Here is a 27512-nt window from a genome sequence, read left to right on the forward strand (position 1 = left end):
TGTTTTGTGTTTTATTATCCACTGACTTTCTTTGGCTGTTCCGTTAAACTTACATTGTCTAATTCTTCTGTTGTCCCACATTTTGTCGATGTTGGTTCTATACTCTTCCTCGAGGTGTTTTTTGAATTGCTTGAGATGTTGCACTTGGATTCCATTAGTCCATATCACCTTTGTGTGGATCCACTGGCTATGAGCCTCTCTATTATCTTCACTCCCTTTAAACGCGAATTTTTGAGTACGTAGATATTCTGACCGTTCCAATTATTAGAAAAACATAATAGAAATGAGAATATATAGATATCCCTTTAGGAAAAAAAATGTAGAGTCCTCTATTCGTTTATAATTCATACAATTTAGGAAATTGTCTAGTTTTATATCCAAGTCATAACCGGAAACTCGGTTTCTCAATCAAACTTCGCCTACGGTTGAACAGCTCCTTATAGTCTTAAATGTACATATAGTATTTTTTTTTGTAGCAATGCATTAAAAAAGACTACAACTTAGTCAATGTATAACTTAGTCAATTATATAATAATTAACGTACATCATTCCAGGTACTCATATATCTATAACATCAGTAAACACCTAGTAATAATATCATTACTAATAGAATCAGTTTATATTTAAACGCACAATTCCACCAAAAATTATATATTGAAAGAAAATATACATCACTTGATTTGATGAATAGATAACTAACAGAGATTTGGGCTAATCTTTACCTAGAGAAAGACGTAGATCTTGATATTTACAGACAGGGAGCAATGAGAAGGTGGCCCAATACCGATCCAGTTCTTCTAGTTAAATAATGAATTAGTAGTTGATGAAAGAGCTCCTCAATGAGAAGGTGTTTTAAATCAATAATGTAATTAGATGAATTAGCAGGATTTTTAGGGCATATTTAATATCAACTCTAACATAACTAACATGCATTGTTGGTCTCCATTCATTACAACGATATGGATTTTTAGGTCTTACATTATTTGTAATTTTTTCATGGTTCAGCTTCATTCTATGATTTGTCGAGAAAGGCTTTCAACACCCTGCATTCCCTTGCAATTGGCTTTGTGGTGGTTTCGTTGTCTCCAAGGACTATAGGATTTTTGATACCAACAATGCCTATGTAACGATTTGGATCACTTTTTAAGAACTTTCCTACAAAGAAAACAAATACATACCCACAGGCCTACATCCGAAGAATAAAAAGAAAAATAAATAATGAATCCAACATTTGAACGTATTCAAGATCCTAACGAAGCACAATTCTATGTCGTGCTGCCTGTGATAGTCAAACATCGAAGTTTCTGCTACAGATTTTCCCTCGTCTTACTAACTCCGACACCACACCACTCAATCAGTTCTTCCAGTTTCCTCTGCCATTAACATTTTTCCTTTGCATGTCGATTCATGAGCTCTGTTATTTCACCAAGCATAACCAAGAAAAGTTGTTAATTAAGTGCGAAAACACTAAATATTGAAAACCAATAATTTTTTTACTGGATTAAAAAGAAAAGAATGGGAATTAAATTGCTAACTGGTTATAAATTTGGAAAGTCAGAAGAATTAGTGTTTAAAGCCATTAAACAAAACATTGTAAGAAAGCCAAGAATGATACACCTGTTAATATAGTCTGCCTGTTTCAAAAAAAAAAAAAAAGTCTACCACTTAGACTGGAAATATAGCAAGGAGAATAACTTTAGTAAATTGCAAAAGACACCCCTTAAGGTATTTTTTTTTTTTTTGAAGAAGAATTAAAATAATTGAGATGTCAGAGAGATCAAACAGTCTGGACCAAACTCCAGATAATATACACCTTACAATCTCTCAATTTTCAACTTGCATGAGCTGAAAGAAACAAACTTACCTGATGTTTTTTTTCTTATAATCAAAGATACTAAAGCTAGCTTACAGTATATTAGTTAATCCCCCCTTAAAGTCGTCGCTCAGGGCAGGAAGGAGCCAGATCGGTGTCCTACCCAAGCCATTTGGGTTTTATTGTTCTTACCCCATTGGGCTAATTCATGGGCAGCCCCATTCTGCGTCCGAACAACAAAATTAAACAAAAGGGAAAATTAGGCTCAGGCCCAACCCATGGATAACCCATAATATGAGGCCCCTAGATAAAAGAGTTTTATTAGTAGGCCCTGAATTAAAAAATAAATTTAATAAAAGCGAAAAGACTAAATTAGCCTCAAGTATATAAGAGGCGTCACCTACCTTTCTCTCGTTCAGACGCCATTATTTCATTTCCAAGGAGAGAGAAAACAAATCTCACTCACCTGAAACAGAAAGAAATCTAGAAAAAAACCGAAAAAATCAAGAAATCTTCCTGAAATCTGTTCCAAAACAAAGATCGAGATCAAAAACTATTCATCATTTGCTAACCCCTAAATCAGAGAAACAGATCGAAAAAGTTTCAGATTCAAAAACCAAAAAAAATCAAAAGAAACAGTTTCAGATTCAGTTTCAGATTCAAAACCTAAATCGCCGTTGTTACTTTCCTGTTGATGAAATACTCCGACGATTAATCACCTAGGTAAGTTTTGATTTGAAGCTGTTAGTTTTGATTCCTGTTGTTACTGATTCGTGGGTCGAAAATTTCTGAACTAACTCATTCTGACTGATAATTTTACAGATCGGAGAAGGAGAACAATCGTTTGTGCATAAAATCCATGAAATAACTGATTAAATAGAAACAAAGGTAAGTCATGGATGTGATATAACTGATTGATTTAGTGGATTTCATTTCTGAGATGTTACTGTTTGAAAACCCTAGAAACTCTAAGTTGAATTGCAATCAACTAACTTGATTTTATTACTACATCAACTGCAGATTCAGAATCAAATTTCTTTTGGAATAAAAATGGTGAAAGGAAAAATGAATCCCCCTAGAAAAGATGATACAATTACAGGTACTAAGTTGTGAAAACTATTGTTGTCATGGTCTCATGTTTATTTCTCATATAATGCTTGTGAATATGTAATTACACAGACAAGGACATGTGTAACTATAAGTTACACACTCAAAATGTAACCACTGACTGTGTTGTGGTTTGTATATTGATTGTGTAACTTATAGTTACACATACCAAGTGAGCTTGTCACCACTGACTTGCCTAGGGATGTGTAACTAGTAGTTGCACATAAAAAATTGGTTGTGTTTAGGATGTGTAACTTGTAGTTACACATAGAAAATTGGTTGTGTAAATTAAAGTTACTCATTAATATGCATGTGTAAGTTAAAGTTACACCTTGTAGAATGTCTAGGATTGAGTGTGTAACTTGTAGTTAAAATCTACTAACTGAAGAAATTTAAAAGTTTCTAATGTAAGTGATGCTTTTGAATGTATAACTACGCAAACAAGGGCATGTGTAACTTTAAGTTACACATTCAAAATCTCACCACTATGTTGTGGTTTGTATATTGAGTGTGTAACTTGTAGTTACACATACAAATGAGCCTTGCAGAAGTGGCTGTGTAACTTGTAGTTGCACATCTTAACTGTGAGTTACACATTCAAGATGTTACCAATGACTTGCAAAGTGGCTGTGTAACTATAAGATACACATTGAAAATCTAATCACTGACTTGCCAATTGACTGTGTAACCTTAAGTTACACATGCATAATAACATAACTGATTTGGCAATTGCCTAGATAACTAAAAGTTACACATGCAAAAATATAACCTATGACTGTATTGTGTTTGTAAATTATAGTTGGACATAAAAAAATGACCCCTTTAAACCTTCATATGCATGTAAGTTAAGGTTACACAACACAGAATAGAATGATTCAGTTTGTGTACTTGGCAAATACACATAGTTTGTAACATGATTTTCATTTTGTAGTTAAAAACGAGTGTATTTGATAAGTACACAACATACTGAATCATGCTATTTTTGTGTACAGGAAACCTAAGGCAGTCGTTGAATGCAGTAAAGGATTTAGTAAAGGTGATAAAGCCTATAGGACTGACTGATAGGGCTCGTAGATATCTTAGGAGAGCTGCTTACGGAGAACTCGTAATGATGTATTACGATGACTATGATACAACTGTACCAACTACAACAAGACAGATAACTACCAACAAACACGGCGTCTTGAAGCTCTTGAACTGCTTTGACATGGATTGTGAGACACCATGTTCATTCAAGTTTGCTGATGATAAGATTATAGAGTCTACACCGGCAAAGCTGGCTGGTATATTTTGCATGCAGAGGATTGGAAGCAGAAAGGGTCAGAAGCTGTTAAAGTACTATTGTCCTAGTGATTTGACTGACAATGTTTTATACAGCAAATACTTCACCGATATCAAATCTACAAAGCATCAGACGACGGTGACTAAGACGAACATTTTAGAGAAGATAAAACAACTTATGGCAAAAAGGAGAAAAAGTGGGAAAAGAAAGAAAGTTGATGAAAAGGATCTAGTTTGCCTGATAGGTCTTTATCTTTGCTGTGTATTGTTTTTTGGCGACAAAAATGCCAATGGAGTGAACGCGAAATATCTTAGTATCGTTGAAACTTATGATTGTCGTGGCCTGATTTAATACACGAGCACTTGTTTGAAGAGATTCATACTAATCTTAGTTGTTTGTCAAATGTGAAGGCTTGTGTGCAATACCTACTGGTAAAAAGCTTGTGTGTAATTTCTATTCCAGCAGTTTTAGTGTTACGTGATGGATATTTTTGTTCAATCGACTAATTAAAATTTATATGTTGCAGTTATTGTTTGCTGAACACACGCCAGCAGGATTAATCCCGAAATTTGAGAACCACGAGGAAGATATCCCGAGGGTTGGGAGATGGGATATATACCAGATTTCTGATTACATTTGGAAAACAGACATGACACAGTTTTCGGTAAGTGTTATATGTCAGTTGGTTTAGGTTTTGTAAATTTATGGTAATGTAATTTAGATAAAACTTTGATGTAATCAAAATTGTCATGTGTAGCTATAAGTTACACATTTAAATGTGTTTGTGTAATTTATACTTACACATGCAAAAGATAACACAAGTAAATGCAACTATAGGTTATGTAACATATATATCCTGTTTGTATATATATCCTGTGCTTATGTAACTATAGGTTACACATTTTATATGTATATCCACTTTACATTAGATATATGTGTAACCTTTAGTTACACATATCCACTTTACATTAGATATAGCTAATGTGCTTATGTAACTATAGGTTACACATATAAAATGTGCTTATGTAACTTTAAGTTACACATACAACCGAAAAATGTATATTTAGAATGTTCATCTGTTAATTGCAGCCAACTCCTAGCTTTGTGGCTGAGTTTTCACAGCTTGAGAAGCAGCTGGGTATATCAACCGTGGTACCCAGCAAGGACGACCTGCAAAGTTGGCTGAAAGCGCAAACTATTGAGAATAGCCATCTGAAAGAGCAACTGCAAGAAAAGCAAGCAATGCTTAAAGCAGTGTATGCAATTGCAAGAGAAGGGATATCAGAAGGGGACCTTTCAGGAACAGCGGAATTCAAGGTTCACAAATTTAGTTGCCAAATTATGCAAGCAATGGGTATTGATCCTTACAAAGTGACCCAGGAAGAGTTTATGCAACATGAAGATGATGTACATGGAGGTACTGAGCATGGAGCTACTGAGCATGAAGAAGAAGAGTTACAATTAGTTGAGACAGAGCAACAAGGAGATGGAAGTACTGAGCAAGAGAAAGAGAAAGATGATGCGGAAACTTCCTTCAATGAAGAATGTAAGTAGTTGTTCATTTTTAATATGCTTCTTTAACTTGATGAGGTACCCAATTAGTTGACACTAAGGTCTTTGAACCTTTTTAATTTCATATTTTACTTGTTCATTTTTAACTTGCTTGTTTAACTTGATTAGACTTAATAAATGTTGAGTAAACTGATCATATGGATGTGTAATCCCTAGTTACACATGCCACATGCATGTGTAACTTCTGGTTACACTAGTTAGATGCATGTGTAACTCCATGTTACACTAGGTATCCATGCCATATTCATGTGTAACATGAAGTTACACATATTAGTTATCCAAGCCAGTCGATTACACATGATATATTCTTCTTGAAATTTTATTAAAAAAATTTAACATCATCATCATCATCCTAATTCTCGTTTCAATACTTGTGCAGTTCCATGTATGAGCCTTGCAGCTGGAAATACGCCAACAATTCTGCAAGCTCAAACTGCTGCAGAGGGGCACAAAAGACCACTCAGGACATATAGTTCGAGTATGAAGAGTGTGACAACTTGTAAGACTCCACCAAAGAAAAGGCCTGTCGCAAAGCAAAAGCCCACTCCTACAAATAATGTTGATGAGGAGCAGAAGAAAGATGTTGAAGAGACACCTGTTACGGATGAGGCACAGAAGAAAGCTGCAGATGGTGGAGTTGTGGATGGGGCAGGTGATGATGTAGCTGCAAAAGCCGTAGGTGATGATGTTACTGCAAAAGTCAATGAGGATACACCTGGAACTTTTGATGACAGTTCTGCTTCAACACAGTTTGAGGACTCCATGGTGATAACTGCTACAACACCGCAAACACAGCCTGACAATGCTCAGACCTACAGGTTGGTGCAACTAGGAGCTAACCCTGATGATATGACGAATGTTGAAGTGAGTGAAATGATAGATGAGATCGTCAGCAACATTAACAAAACTGAACATGGACCCGCAGTGACGGAGAATGCAGAACCTACCTCAACTGGTAACCACTCTTCCGTTCTATGTTTTGTTTGTAATGGAAGTGTAACTTCAAGTTACACATTGTAAAAAACATGTGTAGCTTGAGGTTACATACAGTGTGTTTTGTTTGTAATGGAAGTGTAACTTCAAGTTACACATTGTAAAAGGCATGTGTAGCTTGAGGTTACATACAGTACATTATTATTTTGGCTTGTGTAACTTTAAGTTACATACATGTGCTAATTTTACTGAGATTCTGCCTATATTTGTTTGCGCAGCTACAACGCAGGAAAACGTTTTTAGCCTTGGATTAGAAAAAACTCCAAAACCTGCAGGAGAGTTACTAAAGGAAGCTGCGAATACAATAAGAGAAAGGCAACCATCATTAATACAACAACGTGTGTTGAGGAATAGAAAAATCCCAACACAAGATCTGAAACAATATCAAAGAAATTCAAAGAGGATTAAGAAGACAGCTAATGAAGAAGAAATGGCCGCAGTTCCATAAGTAGAAGAAGATAGAATGGCTGAGGTTGCTGAAGAAGATGATGGAACAATGAGAAACGATGTGAAAGGTTCAGAAGTTATCGAAAGGCTGGAAGGCGAGAAAAAGAATAAAGTGCTTGAATATTTCAATACTCATCCGAAAACGTAAGTAGCTTGACTCCAAGTAGGCTTGATTCTGTTATTGATTGTTGTATTTTACTACTTGATTCTGTTATCTTGATTGATAATAGTTTACTTCTTTGTAATGCAGAGACATTACTTGGATGGAACTCAAAGAAGATGGTAGCGAGCTGTTTGATATATCTAGAGAACTAATTGTTTTGTTTGTAATGGAAGTGTAACTTCAAGTTACACATTGTAAAAGGCATGTGTAGCTTGAGGTTACATACAGTACATTATTATTTTGGCTTGTGTAACTTTAAGTTACATACATGTGCTAATTTTACTGAGATTCTGCCTATATTTGTTTGCGCAGCTACAACGCAGGAAAACGTTTTTAGCCTTGGATTAGAAAAAACTCCAAAACCTGCAGGAGAGTTACTAAAGGAAGCTGCGAATACAATAAGAGAAAGGCAACCATCATTAATACAACAACGTGTGTTGAGGAATAGAAAAATCCCAACACAAGATCTGAAACAATATCAAAGAAATTCAAAGAGGATTAAGAAGACAGCTAATGAAGAAGAAATGGCCGCAGTTCCATAAGTAGAAGAAGATAGAATGGCTGAGGTTGCTGAAGAAGATGATGGAACAATGAGAAACGATGTGAAAGGTTCAGAAGTTATCGAAAGGCTGGAAGGCGAGAAAAAGAATAAAGTGCTTGAATATTTCAATACTCATCCGAAAACGTAAGTAGCTTGACTCCAAGTAGGCTTGATTCTGTTATTGATTGTTGTATTTTACTACTTGATTCTGTTATCTTGATTGATAATAGTTTACTTCTTTGTAATGCAGAGACATTACTTGGATGGAACTCAAAGAAGATGGTAGCGAGCTGTTTGATATATCTGGAGAACTAATGATACAGCTTACAAAGAAAGAATCCTTCTTGGAGTCAGAATTCATCGACTTCTACATTAGCAGATTGAGGACGAAGATGAACTCTAACAGCAAGTATGACAAGGCGATATTCCTGTCGCCAAAAGCATACGTAAGTACTTCGATATATTTAAAATCTTATTGCATTTATAATGTGTAGTATATGTTGTAAGATTATGATAACATACTCAAGATTTTTTTTCCAGTGTAAAACCCAAGGCCCTGTGTGTAACTTCTGTTTACATAATCACTTGTTCATTTGTAACTTTTGATTAAAAATGTGAGTTTGACATTCCAAATGGTTTTTGCAGATCTCTTACTTGAAGGATTACGAAGAATTCAAGAAATTTTGGATTCCGAAGCTTGCGAAGGAGTATGTCAAGTACAAGAACGATGCAGTCAGACTTTTCGCCCCAATGTGCAACAACAACACACACTACACACTGCTGGAGTATGACTTGAGGAGCTCTAATCCTTGGTCCTACATGAACTCGTCAAACGTTAAGGAACTCAAGGGTGAACACCTTCTTCAAGCCAAGAAATATGCATTTGCAATTACTACAGAACTGAGACTCCGCTGTCCTTTTGCTCTTGGGATGAATGAAAATGCCAAGAATCTCAATGCGCCCCCACAAGGTACAATTCCTGACTGTCTTCCATGTGTATGCAATTACATGAAGATCAGGATGAAGAATAAACCACTTGACAAAAAATTAACCTCAACTATGATGCTATGGTGGACTGACAAGCTGAACCGCATGAGAGGAAGCATGCTATACAAGATTCTTTCGGATCCATCTAGAGATGTGTAAAGCAGTCATTAGGATTAGAAAAAATTCTATACTCGCAAATATGTTGTTAGCCACAAACAAATGTTAGACTTGGAAAATATGTTGTTAGAAACTTTTAAATTTCGTCAGTTAGTAGATTTTAGCAGTTCTTAGTTTTGCAAAATATTTTTGGGTTGAAATTCTTTGAATTAAAAACTTTTATCTTGTTAGAACTACTACTGCTGTGTGTACAGGTTTCAGAAAGTATGCAACAGGTTAAGTAACTACACATCTTAATTTGATGCAGAAAGTGTAACCTGAGTTTACATATACATTTATCATGTGTAAGCTAATGTTACACATCCATATATTTGAGTGTAAACTGAAGTTACACAAGCCATTGATCGGATTTCCCAATAAATCAAAATAAAGTTACACCAGCATTTATCATGTGTAAGCTAATGTTACACATGCAATCACAGCAGTGTAACTTCCGGTTACACATCCATATATTTGAGTGTAAACAAAAGTTACAGAAAGCATTTGACCACTGATCAGACGTATACAATAAATCAAAAATAGAATAAAACGCATTTCAACTGTGAACTGACAAAATCTGAATGAATCATCCTTACACATAATCAACGTTGAAGAAAAATAAAAACGTTTGGTCCATGAAAACCAACATGAAGAAAATTAAAAAAACAAATAATCAAAGATAAATAACAATCAAATCATTAGTTGCAGAAATGAATCTGATTTGGTTCAAGCTAGTGGGGTGTGAACTTCCGAGGATTCCTGCAACTTGCCTTGTTGTGACCTGTTTCCTTGCAGTTGCTGCAATGAACTTTCCTCTTCACCTTCTTCTCGTGTTTACTTATAATCCTTTTCCCTGGTGGTCTACCTGGATGCTTCTTCACGGTAGGTGGGTTGACGGTGTCGTCTGGATGATATTCAACAGGCTTGTTGTAGTTGGGAATCGGCTGGATGGCATGCATATAAGTCTTCCTAAAATAGTCGCTTGTAAAATACGGTGAAATGAAATCAATAGCCTCACGTTTAATCTTGCGTATGGCTGCAAGAGCATGAGCACAAGGAAAACCATATACGCGCCACCTGGAAGAAAACAAAAAACAAATCAAAAATCAGTTAGTTGCACATACAAATCATAAAACACTCAAAATTAGCTAGCTACAGGTGCATGTATAGGATGTGTATCTTTAAGTTACACATATAAAATAAATTTGTAACTATTATTAACACATGCATATATCTAATGTAAAGTGGATATACACATTCTTAAAAAAAAGAACATACAAAGAGAAGAAAAAAGCATAAGAAACCAAACCTTTGACAGGTGCAAGTCTCGTGTTCGAGGTCCACCATGTGAGACCTTTCACTAATAACTTCAAACACGGTAGGACTAGCAACCAATACTTCCCAAGCCAAACCTTCATCTTGAAGAGCCACAAGCTTTTCTTCATACTCAGGGGTTAATGGAGTCATCATATTAGCACCAATTTCACGACGCTCCGCCATCAAACACATTATTTTCCTCCTAATCTGAAAAGGAGAAAAAAACTCATCAATGCATAAAGTGACAAAACATGAAATAAAAAGACAACAAAACAACAAAACACACACACACACTCAATTAACCTGATCAAGAAGAGCAGATGCAGGCATCTTCTTGTGAACCAGAACCCAGCTATTGACTGATTCTGCTAGAGTACTAGATGTTCGTCCATACCGACAACCTTTGAAATAGGCATTCGCATATGCTTCAGGTAGGATTGTCTCGATGTAATCAGCCACCCAATCGCAGTTCAAATCTCTAATCTTCTGTATGGCTTTCGCATGGTTTTCAGGTGAGAGTGCGTATGTCGCCTCTCGGAAATGGTCCATCACAAGTGAGTACCTAGGATCTGTTGCAGTGATGGGTATATTCTTCGTCAAATGATAGTAGCAGAAGCTGTGGAACCCATCTGGATAAACAAGTGGAACACCTTGCAAGAGTCCTTCATGGCGATCCGAAAGGAAGGTGATTGGCCTCCCATCACCAACAACTTTTTTCAAATTCCTTAAAAACCACTCCCAGTTGTCGATCGTCTCAGAATCGACTAGTGCAAAAGCAAGGGGGAAAAATCCTACAAAAAAATTGTGCAGAATCGAAAGAATAATAAGTTTCACACATGCTAAAACAAATATGTAACTTAAGGTTACACATGCTAAAACAAATTTGTAACTTAAGGTTACAGATGTTGTTTTCTTAGTTACACACTGAGTAAAGTAATGTGTAACTGAGAGTTACACATGTGTAACTGTTAGTTATTTGTCAACTGAAGTTGTTCATAAAAAAAAAACACATAGAAAAAACATACCTTTACCACCATTGATCCCAGTAGCTGCCATCAAGCAACCTTTGAATGTACCAGTCAGGAAAGTAGTATCCAAGTATACCATTGGACGACAAAACCGGTACCCTTTGATGCATGCAGCAAATGCGATGAAAATCCGCTGGAACTGTTTATTTTCACGTTCAAACTTTATCACACTACCAGGGTTGGTTTCCCTTATAGCATCAATATACCATACCAAGTGCGAGTAGGACTTGACATCGTCGCCATAAATCGTATCATAAACCTTTTCCCTAGCATTATATGCCTGGTAGTACTCCATGTTGATCCCATAGTTGGTCTGGAAATCAGCAGCAATTTGCTTGGGCTTCTTGTGAGGATTTTTGCGAACTTCTTCCTCAATCAAACTAGACGAGAAGCTGGTGGAGTAAGTTTGGTTCAAGTTGCGTCCACCAGCACCACAAATGTGCTCAGGGTTATAAGACCTGACCTGAAGAGATTCATACAAAATATAAACAATTCAACCAAAACACAATATGGTGCCAAAAACATCATGTGTAAACCAAAGTTACACATACTGTAACAAAACATAACATATGCTAAGCATTAGATGACAGAACACGGAAAACCTACCTGAAATATTTCGTTCCTTTCATCGATAGAAGCTGCATGGAATTTCCAGCCGCATTTTTGATCTGCACACTTAGCCGTGAACCTAGAACGCTCATTGTGAGTTACAATCATTTGGAAACCAGTGCGAAGACGATACTTGGTAAAAGCAACCCTGACTTGCTTAACTCCTTCAACAAACACATGGCCAATATCACCAAGAACCTTGGGCCAACCATCCGATAACAAAGGTTTCGCTGGCTTACTTTTATCTTCCAAATACATTGCAACAGTAAGATTGTTTGTGGACGAAGACGTACTACTAGACCCATTAGAAATAGAAGAATCTGCCCTAGAGCTAGAGGAAGAGGCCACACGAAGAACATTTTGCAAGAAAATATCAACACTGGTCTTCTGTTTACTATTTGTGATAGATATAAGAGCTTGCAAAGAAAAATCACAGTCAAGCGGAAAATCTTTCCCACTTTCTCGAAAGAAGAAAGTAATACCAAGTGGAGTATACTGCTTCCATTCCTTGCAAACTTGTTCCTTAAACTCATCAAGTTTGATATCAGTATTAACACGCAGGGTAATGAAATCAGAAAAGTAGCGAACAACAGCAATGCAACTAACAGCAGCGCAACTAACAACAGCCATGACAACCTGAAAATATCAAATACACAATAAGAATATCAAAATTTGAAAACGAACGCAATTCACTCGGGGGCGTTGCCCCCTCGTGAGAAGTATATTCTATGCGGCAAGCTAAATATAAGTAAAAGATACAGATGATACAATTGTTTACAAATAAAACATGTTACAGGACATATATATGTAACTTCAACTTACACATTCTTAAAATACAACAGGATATATATGTGTAAACTAAAATTACACATGTTGTAACTAAAAAAACATCTGCATCTTCCTCACACATGCTTAAAAATACAAAGAGGATATATATGTGTAAAATAAATTTACACATGCTGCAACTAAAAAACATCTGCATCTTCTTTAAGCATGCTTAAAATACAACATGATATATATGTGTAACCTCAAGTTACACATACTGTAACAAAAAAAACAGCATGTATACAAATCAATTTGAAGTTGTTTTTTGAAACAAAATTGTTTCTTCATACTTCTCTCAGTATCAACAAAAAGTAAAACAACAAATTAACAGATCGCACATGAAAGAACAACAAAATAATTCAAAAAAAAAAAAAATTGAAAACAGATCTGAAATCAAAAACAACATAAAATTCTTACCTAGATTTGTTGTTTTCTTTCTTCTGAAACAATGTTTATTTTGTTCCTCTTCTCAGTATCAAACAAACATGTGTAAGCATCAACAAAAACATGTGTAAGTATCAAAAGTGATAAAAATAGATCGAAACGGTAAAATCAAAATCAATTGAATTTGAAAACTAAATCGAAATCACAATTCGTACCTATTTTGATTTATGTATTCCCAACTGTCTTCTTCCTCTTCTCAGACTCAACAAATTCGAAACAGAACAAAAATCGTAATCAGTAGAAGATCGAGATTCAAAAAATCGATGAGAAAACTAGTGAATCAAGCAACAGAAAAGCTAAAAACGAACAAACCTATTTGTTGTTCATCAATGCAGCTTCACTATCTCGTCAGATCTGAAAAACAGACGAGTACACCTCAACGAATTGAGAGAAAATTCGTTTTCTTCTTCTTCTCGTTTATGTTGTTCTTCTTCTCGTTTTCTTCCTATCAAATTAACGAAAATCAGTATGAAACTATCAAAATTCACGAATTCGTCTGAAGAAAAATCTCCAATTCTGTTTCTGAACGAGAGCGGAGAGAAGAAAGAGGTGAATCTGATTTGGTTTTCAGTTTCTGGTAGGTATAAAACGTCTATAAATAGGGAAGGTTAATTTCGGTATTTTTACTTTTATTAAAAATCCTGATGACGTCAGCAATCCGGGAAAATTGAAAACCAGGCCCCAAAAAAAAAATTCTGGGCCTAGAAATATCAAAAACAGAAAGTGTGGAGTTGAGGGTGTAAGATCCATTTTGTGGGGCTTGTATATGGTTGAACCCATATAGTAGGGGGTTCTAGTATTTTTCACTAAACAAAATCGACTGAAAATTACAGATTAGGGATTTGATATCCTGAAGCACGCTGTGTGTTCTTAAATCTCCCAGAAAAAATTTTCTATTTATCTTATCTATCACTTCCTTCGCATCACCTTCAATTATGATTCGATCCATCTTCATATCCTTGGCAACTCTTTAAGGCATCTCTAATCCCACACACCTCCGCTTCTTCCGCTGAATAGCATATCAGGTTCTTCGACTCTGCGTAGATAAACTGATGGGTAGAATCTCTTATCAAAAAGCCCATACCCCCAATTTCTGAATGAAGATTCCAAGCACCATCCGTGTTAATCTTCAACCAATTTCTAGGTGGACACATCCAGGAAGAGGGCGTTGATTGATTTTGTACCATTGCTGAAATTTGGTTGATGATTGAACTTTGGGAGGTATTTAACATCATGGCCTTAGCTCTTAATATTATTGCCATCGGTTCTTCCTGTTTATCATTGTGAACTATATCATTTCGATTTGTCCAAATAGACCATATGATACAAGCAATCAACGGAAATAGCTCCGCTCTTGAAGATTGATCTTGATAAGGATGCAACTGCAGCCAGAATTTCGTCCACTGTATCAAGGTAAAATCTTGAAATTGAATGTTTTGGATGTTGATGAGTTGCCACATCTTTGTTAAATTCTTACAGGTGACTAGAGCATGCATTATTGTTTCTGTCTTCAGTTTACATTTTGGGCCAATGTATTCGGATATATGCATTCTCTTATGTAGAATTGCATTCACTGGTAGTGCCCCCATACAAAAAGTTGGATTCTTGCAGGGACTTTTAGTTTCCAAACTGCATTCCATAAATCAGAGTCTGAATCATCCCCCCTTGCACTGAAGGTGGAATATGCAGACTTTCTAGTAAAAACCCCATCTTTAGTTGGGGTCCAAATTCTTCTGTCAATAGAAGATTCAGAGCTAAGAGGGATTGTTTTAATCAAGTCTGTTGAAGGTTGATCAAAAACAACAGTTAGTTTTGCTGTATCCCATGTTCTTGTGTCATGGTTAATGAGATCACTTACTTTTAGATTCTTATCCGGAATTGAATTTGCTTTTGGTGTTGCAACTCCTTTCCCAGGTATCCAACTATCACACCATGGGTCTATAAAATTTCCCTCCCCCACTACCCATGTAATAAATGGTTTTATTTTGTTCATTGTTTTATGAAGACACTTCCATACCCATGAGTAGGGGTGTAAATTCGGGCAGGCCGGGCCGCTCGACCCAAAAACTAAGACAGGCCGGGCAGGCCAGGCTTAATATTTGTGAGCCCGTAAACAAATTCAAGCCGGACAGGCCGGGTACAAGTAGATAATTTGCTACCCAAAGACCGCCCAAAGCCCGCTTTTTATACGGGCAGGCCAGATCGGGCCGGACAGGCCACTATTTTGAATTTTTTTTTTAAGTTTAAATTTTCAAATGAACGGTATTAAATACAATATCCTTTCCTTTCCAACATCACATATCGTAAGTGATAGTATTATTTTATATTTATACACTGACAAATTTTTAATTTTAGCCTATAATAAATAATTAATTAGATTACAATAAACTTTTTAATAAGAAAATATATTACCATTAATGTTTTGAAAAGGTTAATTATAAGTAAAAACAATTATATATTTTATTTTTCTTGACACAAAATTGACAATTATAAAACTGTAACTTTTAAGTCTTTTGAAGAGGATATTAAATGATTAATGGCACATAGAAGGCTTTCAGGCCGGGTATCAGGCCGGGCAGCATAATTAATCGCAAAGCCCGAGACCGCCCAACAAATTAATCCAGGCCAGGCCGGGTAGCCCGCAACGGGCCATAACAGACTTTGGAAATTTCAGGTACAGGCGGGCTTGGGCGGGTACGGGCAGACTGAGTTTTTTCGGGTAATATTTACACCCCTACCCATGAGGCGTTATCAGGACATTGAGAATTCAAGATATCACTGTTTACATAGTATTTTTCTTTTAAAACTTGTGCCAGAAGTGATGCTGGATTTTCTATTAATCTCCAAACACTTCTAGCCATCATGGCTAAATTATTTATCTCACTTATTCTAAATCCCAATCCTCCTTCTTTCTTGGTTTTGCAGATATTTTCCCAAGCGATGATATGCAATTTTCTCTTCTTTGTGTTCGGATTCTCCCCCCACCAGTATCTATTGAGGTGAGAATCAATTTTTCTACACATGGTTTTGGGAATTAAAACTGTTGCCATTTGGTAAAGTGACATAGTTTGTCCTACATGCTTGATAAGTGTGTACTTTCCAGCCTGAGCTAGAAATTGGGTTAGCCAATTATTCACCCTTTTCTCCACTGCATTCAACAAGGAGATGTGGGTTTGTGTTTTAGATTTTAGGATGGAAATTGGAGATCCCAAGTATTTCTCTCCTAGATTGAGAATCGAGATGTTAAGGATTTTGGCTAACATTTTTCTATGCTTTGGATGAACTTTAGAACTAAAGAAAATCTCTGACTTGTGGAAATTAATCTCTTGCCCACTTGCATTGCAATACTTTTGCAGGTAGTTTTTTATAGCATGAAAGTCAGGGATGGTTGCCTTAAAGAAGAGAAGACTGTCATCCGCAAACAAAATATGGCTAATGGAAGGACCAGTCTTAGCACATTTTATGCCATGTACCAGGTTAGTATCCTCCAAATGTTTAATATATGCAGTAAGGGCTTCAGCACATATGATATATAGATAAGGGGACATAGGGTCCCCTTGTCGAAAACCTCTTTCAGGTTTGAATTTTCCAATAGGACTTCCATTTAGAAGAATTGAATACGAAACAGTACTTATGCAATTCATAATTAGTCTAATCCATTTTGGATTGAACCCCAATTTTTCCATAGCTTTGGCCAAAAATGACCATTCCAATCTATCATATGCCTTGGACATATCCAGCTTAATTGCTGCACTTCCAACTTTTCTTTTATTCTTTTTTATAGAATATATTATCTCATGAGCTAGGATAGCATTATCAGATATTTGTCTTTTTGGTATGAAGGCACTTTGGTTAGATGAAATCACTTTTTCCATCAAAGGTTTCATTCTATTAGCCAAAGTCTTTGATATCACTTTGTAATAGACCAATAGGTCTAAATTGGTCAGCTGAATCCGCCATAGGGTTCTTCGCTATTAAAGCTAAATTAGTGTGGTTGAACTGAGTAAGAAGATGTTCAGTCTCAAAAAATTGTTGAACTATTTGAATAACATTATTTCCCAGAATATCCCAGTAGGACTGGAAGAAGAGGCCAGTGAAGCCATCTGGCCCTGGTGCTTTTTTTCTCCCATTTGGAAGTCTGCCACCTTTATCTCCTCATCGGATAATGGGGTTTCCAAAATATCGTTGTCCAGACTAGACAATTTAGGTTTTATTGTGTCTAACACCACATCCTGGTCATCAGGATTAGAGGTACTGTATAGTTGGTTGAAATATGAGATGAACTCATCTCCAATTGCTTCTCTTGTAGTAAGCCAGTTACCATTTCTAGACTTTAACCAGGAAATATTATTTCTTTTTCTTCGAAATAAAGTACATTTATGGAAATAGGGCATGTTTTTATCCCCTTCATTCAACCATAACTCCCGAGACTTATCTTTCCACAGGATTTCTTCCAAAGAATACAAGTATGACAACTTATCAGTTAGAGTTGCAATATGCCTTGTATCCCTGGATTGTTTGTTTGGATCCTCTGAATTTCAGCTTTAGTATCCTGTAGAGATACATTTAAATTGCCAAAAGAGACTTTGTTCCATAATCTCAATTTGCTTTTATCATGATTCAGTTTTTGTTTGAGTTGAAACGCTTTTGAACCTGTTACATGTAGAGACCAAGCTTGTTCAATAACTGTTTTGCAGGATTTATCCTTTGTCCACATTGACATGAAGTGGTATGGTTTTTGCAGATTGTCTGTCTCGGAGCTTAAAGAGACTAGAATGGGAGCATGATCAGAACTTAATCTAGGAAAGTGCAGTGTGTGGGTATGTGGGAAAGCATCTTCCCACATCTTATTAACTAGAGCTCTATCAATACGTTCCATCACTAAGTGATCACCTACTTGTTTATTAGTCCAAGTAAAGTCTGGACCAGAGAATGGTAAATCTCTCAAGTCCCACCCTTTTGTAAGGTTTTCCAGTTTTTTTGTATCATTTTCAGTGACAGGTCTTTTTCCCCACTTATCTTGGGGGTGATAGAATGCAATTTAAATCCCCTACTACAATAGTAGGAACATCTGGATCATAAGGTTGAGACGTAAAACTCTCCCAAAAATGGTTTCTTAAATTTCTATTTAGTTCACCGTAAACAAAAAACATATTGCATACCTTATCAGCTTTGATGGATTTTGATGAGCATACAAACCCTTGTTGATTTTGTTGAGCATACAAACTGCATACAAACTTACCTGATGTAATACATGTACCACGTCCTCTCTTGTCGTCGATCTCTAATCAAGTGAAATTCTTGGAGAAGGCCTATGTTTAGAAGTTAAGTAAAAAAAGTGTAAAATTTCAATGACATGAACCTCCATAGTGAACAACAACGATCAATCAAAAACGACTAAGATTAGATGCATTAGGGTTAAGTGCCCCAATCTGAATCAGATTAGGAATTGAAATTGTTTTAGATTTTAGCTTAATGGAAGGAAACACAATTTTGTTCAGTAAGATTACCCATAATGTGAGGCAAGGAAAGGCGAGAACACTTCGAATATGCATGCACCGAACGACAATGGAGATCTAAATCAGTAGTCTCCATCTCCATTATATTAAAATTAAAACAGTTCGATTCGCTTCAATGACCTAATTAAAAACACAGTTAAATTTAATTTGGTATTGCGTATTAGTAGAGATGAAAAAAGAAAAAAAAAATCGATAAGATCAAGATTTCCTTGGAAATAATATTCTCTCTTTGTATTAAAGTATATTCGACATAAAAGTGGCAAGAGACCCTTTTATGCTAAAACCGCGATTTTCTCATGTCCCAAAGTCCTTTTCGGCCGTCTAATGACTACTTTATCCGCAGCTTCCCGACCTTCGGATCGGGTCTGTATTAAACGCCGTCCGTCTGATAGCTTTAGTCATCGTGGACATAAACCTCATGCCTTTTTATAACTATGATCCTTGTACTCATTAAGGCAGTTGTAACTTTTTTTTTTTTGGATCAGTAAGGGCAGTTTTAACATTAATATATACAACCACATCCCGTTGAGCAACAACCGAATTCATCTATTTAATCCGTCAGCAAAAGTTCACACCCACAAACAGTAAGGTTGCTTTGCCAAGTTCACACCCACAAACAATGAATTATCATGACCGTACATTGCTCTTCAATAACCGAAGGAGAGAAACGCCGCCCTTGGACATGATTCTTTCCTCTGTGAACTTCTTACCACCTCTACCTCCCTGTGAACAAAAAAGTTACAACAGAAAGCGGTCAATGAGTGTACCTAATACTAAGCCTATATATATAGTGCAGAGCAATCAATGATGAGGTCGGCTACCTGTCAATAGAGGGACTTAGATCGACAATGAGGCACTTGTTTATCATTTACTAATTTCATTTGACAACACAAACAGAAAGAATGAACATTAAACATAAGAGAATAGAGGGATAAACCTTTGGTTCTTCATTTTCCACCTCCAAGTCCAATGTATTTAGCTCTTTCAGCAATAAAGAAGACGCAGGAAGCAATCTCCTGGATAGCAGAGCAAAAACGTATTAGTATCTATGAGAAAATCAAATATTGTAGGCACTGTTTGCAATTTACAGCGTAATCACGATGCTAATCACATAAAACCATCATCATTTACCAACCTTCTAGGTTTTTGCACATTGACAGATTTGAGAGGAGAGCAACACTCTTGTTCACTTTCCGTGATATTGTTTGCAAGCGTCTCTGATACTGTCTGCAAAAAGTGTGAAACGAACAAGTTTCGTAAGAAATAAGAGTCAAATGTAACAGCATGAAAACAGAATACGCCTGTAAATTGAAAAGTACTAAATATAATTGTGCCAATTATTTATTACAAGAATACATGGTTTACATCCCCTAAAAGACATAACTGCTACGCCCTTAATGAGGTGGTTTAAATGCTATGTAACTCTATAAAGCCCTTCAGAAAACAACATTTGGATTTAAAATGAATTGTTATCTAATCCTGGATTAGTCCTGAAATTCTAGTTCCGCACTGTAAACTCAACGCTTACCTCTTCATGAAGTGCCGTAACAGACAAAACTTTTGAATGTGGTGAGCTGGCAAGCAAAACTGAAAGGCCTAAACCTGCTCCTGTAGGGAAACCATAAAAACATATGTACATACTTAAAGTTCACAGATAGACTATCATTCTCGTATTCAGCAGTTCACACAGATAAACTATCATTCTCGTACTTCAGCACGCCATAATAAGCAAATTCAAAAGTTAAACCTGCTATATCTTGATTTGGGGATTTATCTTTGATATCTACATGTTTCAGATTTTCTATATCGTTTCCAGCATTTTCTTTCCCAATAAAGGCTTTAAACTCCTGATTCATGGACTGAGTCAGAGCACTATTGACCTGTAATTTCATACAAAACAATATAGAATTAAGAGACAAATGAAATGATCAATATAGACACCATACCGTAACCCAAATTCCTAAGGAGGCTGATTACCTGATGGTCCTCCAGTTTGAGGTCTTTAACTGGCGAGCGCTCATCAGAAACTACCTGAGATAACAAATCATAACCTCAGTTTGTTTGGCTTTGAGATCATTGCACGATTTAAGTATGATATATAGAAGTATATTAATGACTTAAGCAAACCTCCAGACTTTGTACTTTAAATATGGTACATTTCTCTTGATCAATCTCAGCAGCCCCAGAGCCTAAAGGAGAATCTTCAACATCCTAAACATAGACCAAACACTAAAGTTCAATCACATGCTGCGGAAATGTATTTGAGCAAGTTAATATTGGCATGTAAATTGAACGACATAGGATTAAGTTTCTATTTCCAGACCTTCTAGGAGGGAATTGAAATACTTGCCAATTGGGTGCACATAGCCATATGTAATATAGACTTAACAGACAAACGAAATGATCAACATACACCATAGTGCTAACCCAAATTCCTAAGGAGGCTGATACAGACAAGATTACCTGATGGTCCTCCAGTTTGAGGTCGTTAACTGGCGAGCACTCAACAGAAACTTCTACCTGAGATAACAAATTATAACCTCAATTTGTGTGGCTTTGAGATCATTGCACGGTTTTAGTATAATACACAGAAGGCTGATATCAGACATGATTACCTGATGGTCCTCCAGTTTGAGGTCTTTCACTGGCGAGCACTCATCAGAAACTTCTACCTGAGACAACAAATTATAACCTCAATTTGTTTGGATTTGAGATCATTGCACGATTTAAGTGTAATATGTAGAAGGCTGATACCAGACATGATTACCTGATGGTCCTCCAGTTTGAGGTCTTTAACTGGCGAGCGCTCATCAGAAACTTCTACCTGAGATAACAAATTATAACCTCAATTTGTTTGGCTTTGAGATCATTGCACGATTTAAATATAATACGTAGAAGTGTATTAACGACTTAAGCAAAACCTCCAGATTTTGTACTTTAAATATGGTACTTTTCTCGTTATCAATCTCAGCAGCTACAGAGCCTAAAGGAGAATCTTCAACAACCTAAACATAGACCAATCACTGAAAGTTCAATTACATGCTGCAGAAATGTATTTGAGCAAGTTGATGTAGATATGTAAACTGCATGACATAGAGGATTAAGTTTCTATTTCCCGACCTTCTGGGAGGTAATTGAAATACTTGCCAGTTGGGTATACATAGATATACATATTTATAAAAAATATAATAAAGACTTAACAGACAAATGAAATGATCTATACCGACATCATAGTGCTGACCCAAATTCCAAGGAAGCTGATACCAGACATGATTACCTGATGGTCCTCCACTTTGAGGTCTTTAACTGGCGAGCACTCATCAGAAACTTCTACCTGAGACAACAAATTTTAACCTCAGTTTGTTTGGCCTTGAGATCATTAGTATGATGTGTAGATGGATGTTAACGACTTAAGCAAAACCTCCAGATTTTGTACTTTGTATATGGTACATTTCTCTTGATAAATTTTAGCAGCCCCAGAGCCTAAAGCAGAATCTTCAACAACCTAAACAGAGGCCAAACATTGAAAGTTGAATTACATGCTGCAGAAATGTATTTGAGCAAGTTAACGTTGAAATACTTGCCAGTTGGGTGCAGTGAGAATCATTCAATTTCAGAAGTCCCAATTCTTTTTCGAGTTCTAGACACCGAGCTCTTTCCAGATTAAGGTTTTCTTTTAAAGAGTGGTTCTCACCTTCAGAGTTCTAGTTTATGCCAAAAGAATGTAGAAAAGAAACAGGAAAAAATTAGAAAGGAAAATAGAAAACAAAAATAATGATGCATAAAAGAACAACCGATTATGAAAAACATGCATTAGTTGTCTATTAATGGTCAACCTCAAGTTTTTGCTTATATTGCTTTAGAACGTTCCACAGAGCCTTTGAAAAATTCAGCAAAATTTGTTCCCTTCTTTTAGTCCCTGCTAACTCAGTGCAGCATGCTTTCTCAGAATGTAAAATCTTATGCAAATCTTTTTTGACATTCAGAGGCTCATGTTGCTGAAGCTGCTTCAAAATCCTTTCTGCATCAATCAGTATGAATGTCTCATATCCATGGTGAAAGAGAGATGAAAAGGAAAGACACAGAATTGTTTCAAAATAACAAAAGATACAAACCTTTTTTCAAGATTGGATGCTCACTGTTGACAATCTTAGCCTCGTCTATCTGAAAACATAAAAATCCACATTAGGTGTCACTGCAGCAAAAAAAATAAAATAGATCTTTATACATTTTTTTATAGTCAAATGAATATATTTTGCAGAGTACTTCAGAAGCATCCGGCTCACGCAATTTCCTCCTTTTAGGCTGCTCTATTCTAGGCAACTTCTCAACAGCCCTCTTGGGATATGCTAAAGTGGATGGTTCTTCTACAGTAGAAAACCTAGTAGACACCAGAATAAAAATCAGAAAGGAAAACCCGATAACATTGATGAATAAATAAATTACACTATTACAACAAGCGATGGAGAAAAGGCATTGAGGATATGAAGGTCGGGATGGATCATGTTAGAGGTCAACTACGTCACTGACTGCAATTGGCTGATATTTTTCAATCTAGAGGACGTTAATAGCATAATTAGGTAAATGCAGACTATGCAGTCAGCGAAGGTATATGTTTACCATGTAAATCAAATAATATAAAACAAGAATTCGGAACTGCTCACTTTATTTTCATGTAAGGGGACGCTTGTCTAAGCAGATGCGATGTATCGACATAGTCATCCTCCCCTGGCTTGACAGTTAAAATCTGATATACATAATAGTTAAAACGTCACTACATATTCTTCTAATATTTACGTATACGGATGCCATAATCTTTTTATGACAAGACAAAGAACATCTGCCATACAAAGAGCACATACCAGAGTCATCCGCTTCTTTCCTTCCAGATAGTCTCTTAAATACTTGGTCAGCTGTTCAGTAAAAGTTTATGTTATGCAAGGACTATGCATAATCATGGCTAAATATAGCAGACTAGTAACTAGCAAGATATTTGACAAAAACTACCAAGAGGTTATAATATCAAATGTTCAATAAAACACAATGCGGCCTGCCTTCAATGAAAAAAAGAAGAGAGGTGAAGCATTACCAAGGAGTTTTGGAAGTGCTTCTGCAATTGCTTCTTGGGGTTCTTTTGGTGCTCCAGCAATGACTAAGGAGGAAGAAAATATATCACATGAGAGCCAGCTGATGAAAAGCTTATCTTTGTTAGGTTGTTATGTTTTATACAATACATTATATTTCAATAATCTAGAACATATAAGGATAGGACTTTGCATCCAAAAAACTCAAGGAGGGGATTTAGGACATACCCTTAAGCACTGAGCAAACACCATCGATGTGTTGTTAATGAAGTTGCTTTCCAGCAATCTGGTTCCCTGAAGATTAAGCAATTGGTTTTGGTATTTGTGTCAAAATGGTAACTAGAAGTTATGACCATCAGGCAGAAGTAAGAACCTGATTCCCTGTTTTTTGAGATCTTTCAGCACCAGCAAGGTCTACAATACTCAGTACAGGACCATTCAGTACAATTTCAACTTTCCTATCAAAAGTTTTCTGAGTGGCAATAATGTTGATGATGCATTGTGACCGACTTCAAAAGCAAAGACATAAAACCAGTAGAATGGAGATCAGACTTTTCATCCAGTGCAAAACTCTTTTCAGTAATACACATCAAACAAGGCAGTATCAAAACTTTTTCGGATAAAGAATGGCTATTTCATCTCTAAATTCCTAAGTTAGACCACTGTAAAGCGACCGAAGTCTTATGTACCTCGATTGAGTGTTTGAATTTGTCATAGCAGTAGTCCTTTTCAACATCCCTCGTGCTATCAAAGATTCTGCCTCAGCAACATTGGTAACCAAAACCTGCAAAAAGGACTCAAATGCATCGTCTTTAGACATTCTTAAATTAATATCACCAAGGCAAGAAGTGACTTAACAAAAAAAGATTAAGGATAACTACCTGTTGACATTTAATAGTTGACTGTTGCGAAGACAAATCAGTTCCATCTAATGACAAATCAACAATCTTCTCTCCCTTCCCCCGCTCAGAATATATTTCAAAAATTGATATATAGTATGACCTGCAAGCTTAGATAAATGAATGATAATCAGACACCAACCTACTTCTATACAAGTGACATGACATAGTATTCATACAACTGACTGAAAGATAATAAAATTACCCTGCCAGCTCAGAAGAACAATTGTTCCCAGAGGAATTGAATATCTTTCGAAGCGCAAGTGGCAGAATACCAGGCTCCCTTGCAGAACCAAACACCGTATGTGTCTTTCCCGAGCCGGTAGGTCCCATTGCAGCAATCATACCACTCTTCCCAGCAATGAAATCGCATACTAGAGGGTCCATCACTTTCTCGTATACGTCTTTCTACAAAAAGTAATCAAGATCAAGCTAATTCAAAATTAAAGAACTACAAAGTAACAATCTTTAATTGCACTAATTTTGATAGTATACCTGCTGGGAATCAGAATCAAACACATGGTTAAAACCATCGTACACTTCAGTTTTAACACGCCTTGTATCCTGCATGTCCGCCGGTGGTGCAAGAGTAACCGATTGGGAATCAGTAACACACAAACAGACCTCTTTTTTTCTAGCTGTCTTCTTCAAATCCCGCTTTGGTGAAACACCTTTTAGCTTGGACCGAGCCCCTTTTGCTGCTACATCACTATTTTTGGTAGAAAATTTACGTATATCAATAGGTCTTACTCTAAGAAAGACTCTTATACTTTCCAGATTCTCTGGTGGTGCTACAGGCACTGGAGTTGGGGCTTGAGAGACATCACACTTGAGGATGTCGTCGATCGGGTATGGCCGAATATCTTTGGGTTTGAAATAAGTGGATTTACTGGATGGAGGAGCGTTGGTGGAAGGGGTTTTCTTTGCTTTTCTAGGGGGGTTTCTTCTTACTGTTATAGTATAAGGGCATTTAGGGCTTGTATCCTTTCCCTCTTCCTCCATTATCTAAGATTTTTCTGCAAGAAAATGAACACGTTGTGTTACTGAGATGGATTAGAGAATTCAGGGTTTACAATAAAAATACATATTGGGAACAAAAATTATTTCAAAGGTTAATCTTTCAAACCCTAAAACCCCAATTTAAGAAATCGAATCAAGATGAATACTTACAACAAAGTAGCAAAACAGGTGGGATGATCGATGAAGAGATTGAGGAATCTTTGATATGGTCGTCTTGCTGAACTCAGTAATGGCAGTCGTACGGAACTGCTGTGGTTGGAGAAAGTGAGGGTTTTAAGTAGAAATGGAGGAGTAAAAGTCGCTGATGTGAGAGAGGCGGGAGATAATTGAAAGAAGTGAAATTTTTCGAAATGAAAATGAGTTACTGGTGCTGAATCTGCTGAAATTTTAAGCAACAAGACTGGACTAGACCAGAGAGACGTGATTTGAAAACGGTCAACCGAACCTACTTAAAATTACTGTGTGCTGAATCTGCTGAGATTTTAAGCAGGAAGATTCAACTATGGGTTACGTCTTTTTGTTTTACTCCTTAGACAACGAATCTTTCGTGCATATTACAGGGGATTCGGAGTGGGTTTTCTCAGTTTTTCGTGCAGAAGCAAAAACCTTGTTGAAAATTTCATCCTGGTTAAGTGAAAATATTTTATCTAATGTTTCGATAGCAATGGACTGCAAAGTTCTAATATACCATCTTAATGATGGGTTAATAGAAGAGAGAGGAATCAAACTTGGGTTCCTCAGAAATTTCCACATCCATCTATTATTAATTTAAACATTACATTCCTTGACATAGAGTCGGAGACTCACCGCCAGAGACCACTTTTCATCTTCAAACCTTCTTCCTATGTTATTAGAAACAGAAAGTTTGAAAGTTCCTTTCTCTAACAAATCGTTTCTCAAAACTGTTCATTCATCGCAATAAAGGAAGCAACAACGATGTCAACTATTCCTCTAGATTTATGGTTAGAAATCCTTAAGCGGGTACCAGTAGAAACAACATTCGTATGCAAGTGTGTCTGCGAATTCATGTGTGACATGATTTCTCAAACTTACTTTGTGAAAATGTACCTTCATCGTTCTATCGAAAAAAGCAACAAGAAATTCCTTCAACGGACTGTAGTACAAAGCGGATCAGAGATGTTTGGGTTTTCTACATCAAGAAAAGTTGTGTCCGTAAGTCATGATTCAGTATTGTCAACGAGAAGAATACCCGAGTATACTATTTTTATCGGATGTGCCTTTCCAGTATTCAGATTATGATGTTTTTTGATAGATTCATGCAACGTTCTGGTATGCCTGTTGTACTGTGGTGTCTCTTTTCAGTATTTCTTTTGTCTGTGGTACCCCGCTACTAAGGAGTACATGAAAATACCCGAATTAGAATCACTTAATTTGGACAAAACCTTTGATATCAGGACTAGCGTTATTGGTTACGTCAATAAGACAGATAATTGTAAGTGGGTAATCGCTGCAAGACTCTGTGGAGCCAGCTTTAGTTCCTCTTTTCATGCTTTCAGGTTACGCGAAAAGTCTTGGGGCACTCAAACAACTCCTTATTGCATATCTGATAATATTTTGATTGTAGTTGTAGTATTAAGGTTCAAACTCTCGGACTTGTGAAGATTAAATTTAAAGATTTAATAAAATTATATACAAAAATATTAATAAAGTGAGCGAGGGGTATGATAAAACAACCAAGACACTGA

At 36.3% G+C, this 27512-nt stretch overlaps 2 protein-coding genes and 1 long non-coding RNA gene across 16 annotated transcripts; 2 read left to right on the top strand and 1 right to left on the bottom strand.

The window, feature by feature from the left end:
* Positions 1-2632: 2632 nt before the first annotated feature.
* On the top strand, positions 2633-3988 carry LOC113361585. The gene is made up of 3 exons (XR_003365197.1): positions 2633-2701; positions 2834-2912; positions 3913-3988. It is a non-coding gene; the product is annotated as an uncharacterized LOC113361585 (long non-coding RNA).
* A 792-nt stretch (positions 3989-4780) lies between these two features.
* LOC113361586 lies at positions 4781-7314 on the top strand. The gene is made up of 4 exons (XM_026604784.1): positions 4781-4866; positions 5292-5748; positions 6154-6729; positions 6986-7314. Exons 1-4 carry the CDS (start codon positions 4852-4854, stop codon positions 7213-7215), a joined length of 1278 nt encoding a protein of 425 aa, XP_026460569.1. The 5' UTR covers positions 4781-4851; the 3' UTR covers positions 7216-7314.
* An 11659-nt stretch (positions 7315-18973) lies between these two features.
* LOC113357175 (kinesin-like protein KIN-6) lies at positions 18974-26197 on the bottom strand. Of its 14 annotated transcripts, none has more exons than XM_026600483.1 (27): positions 25957-26196; positions 25282-25802; positions 24992-25194; positions 24769-24889; positions 24577-24671; positions 24261-24396; positions 24116-24181; positions 23893-23955; positions 23666-23716; positions 23468-23550; positions 23070-23184; positions 22919-22967; positions 22640-22824; positions 22388-22507; positions 22225-22308; positions 22027-22137; positions 21725-21808; positions 21571-21627; positions 21419-21475; positions 21267-21323; positions 20946-21014; positions 20781-20834; positions 20551-20683; positions 20332-20411; positions 19939-20030; positions 19741-19819; positions 18974-19526 (listed from the first exon to the last, which is right to left on the bottom strand). In XM_026600483.1, the coding sequence occupies exons 2-27, from the start codon at positions 25786-25788 to the stop codon at positions 19431-19433; spliced, it is 2847 nt and encodes a 948-aa protein (XP_026456268.1). In that variant the 5' UTR covers positions 25789-25802; positions 25957-26196; the 3' UTR covers positions 18974-19430. The 14 variants fall into 14 exon arrangements, with proteins under 14 accessions (XP_026456268.1, XP_026456265.1, XP_026456264.1 ...); XM_026600480.1 differs by having other exon boundaries at positions 20332-20405; positions 20931-21014; XM_026600479.1 differs by having other exon boundaries at positions 20931-21014.
* Between the last annotated feature and the right edge of the window lie 1315 nt (positions 26198-27512).

The sequence above is a fragment of the Papaver somniferum genome, chromosome 3 (assembly GCF_003573695.1).
Source record: "Papaver somniferum cultivar HN1 chromosome 3, ASM357369v1, whole genome shotgun sequence".
In the NCBI taxonomy this organism is placed as follows: Eukaryota; Viridiplantae; Streptophyta; class Magnoliopsida; order Ranunculales; family Papaveraceae; genus Papaver; species Papaver somniferum.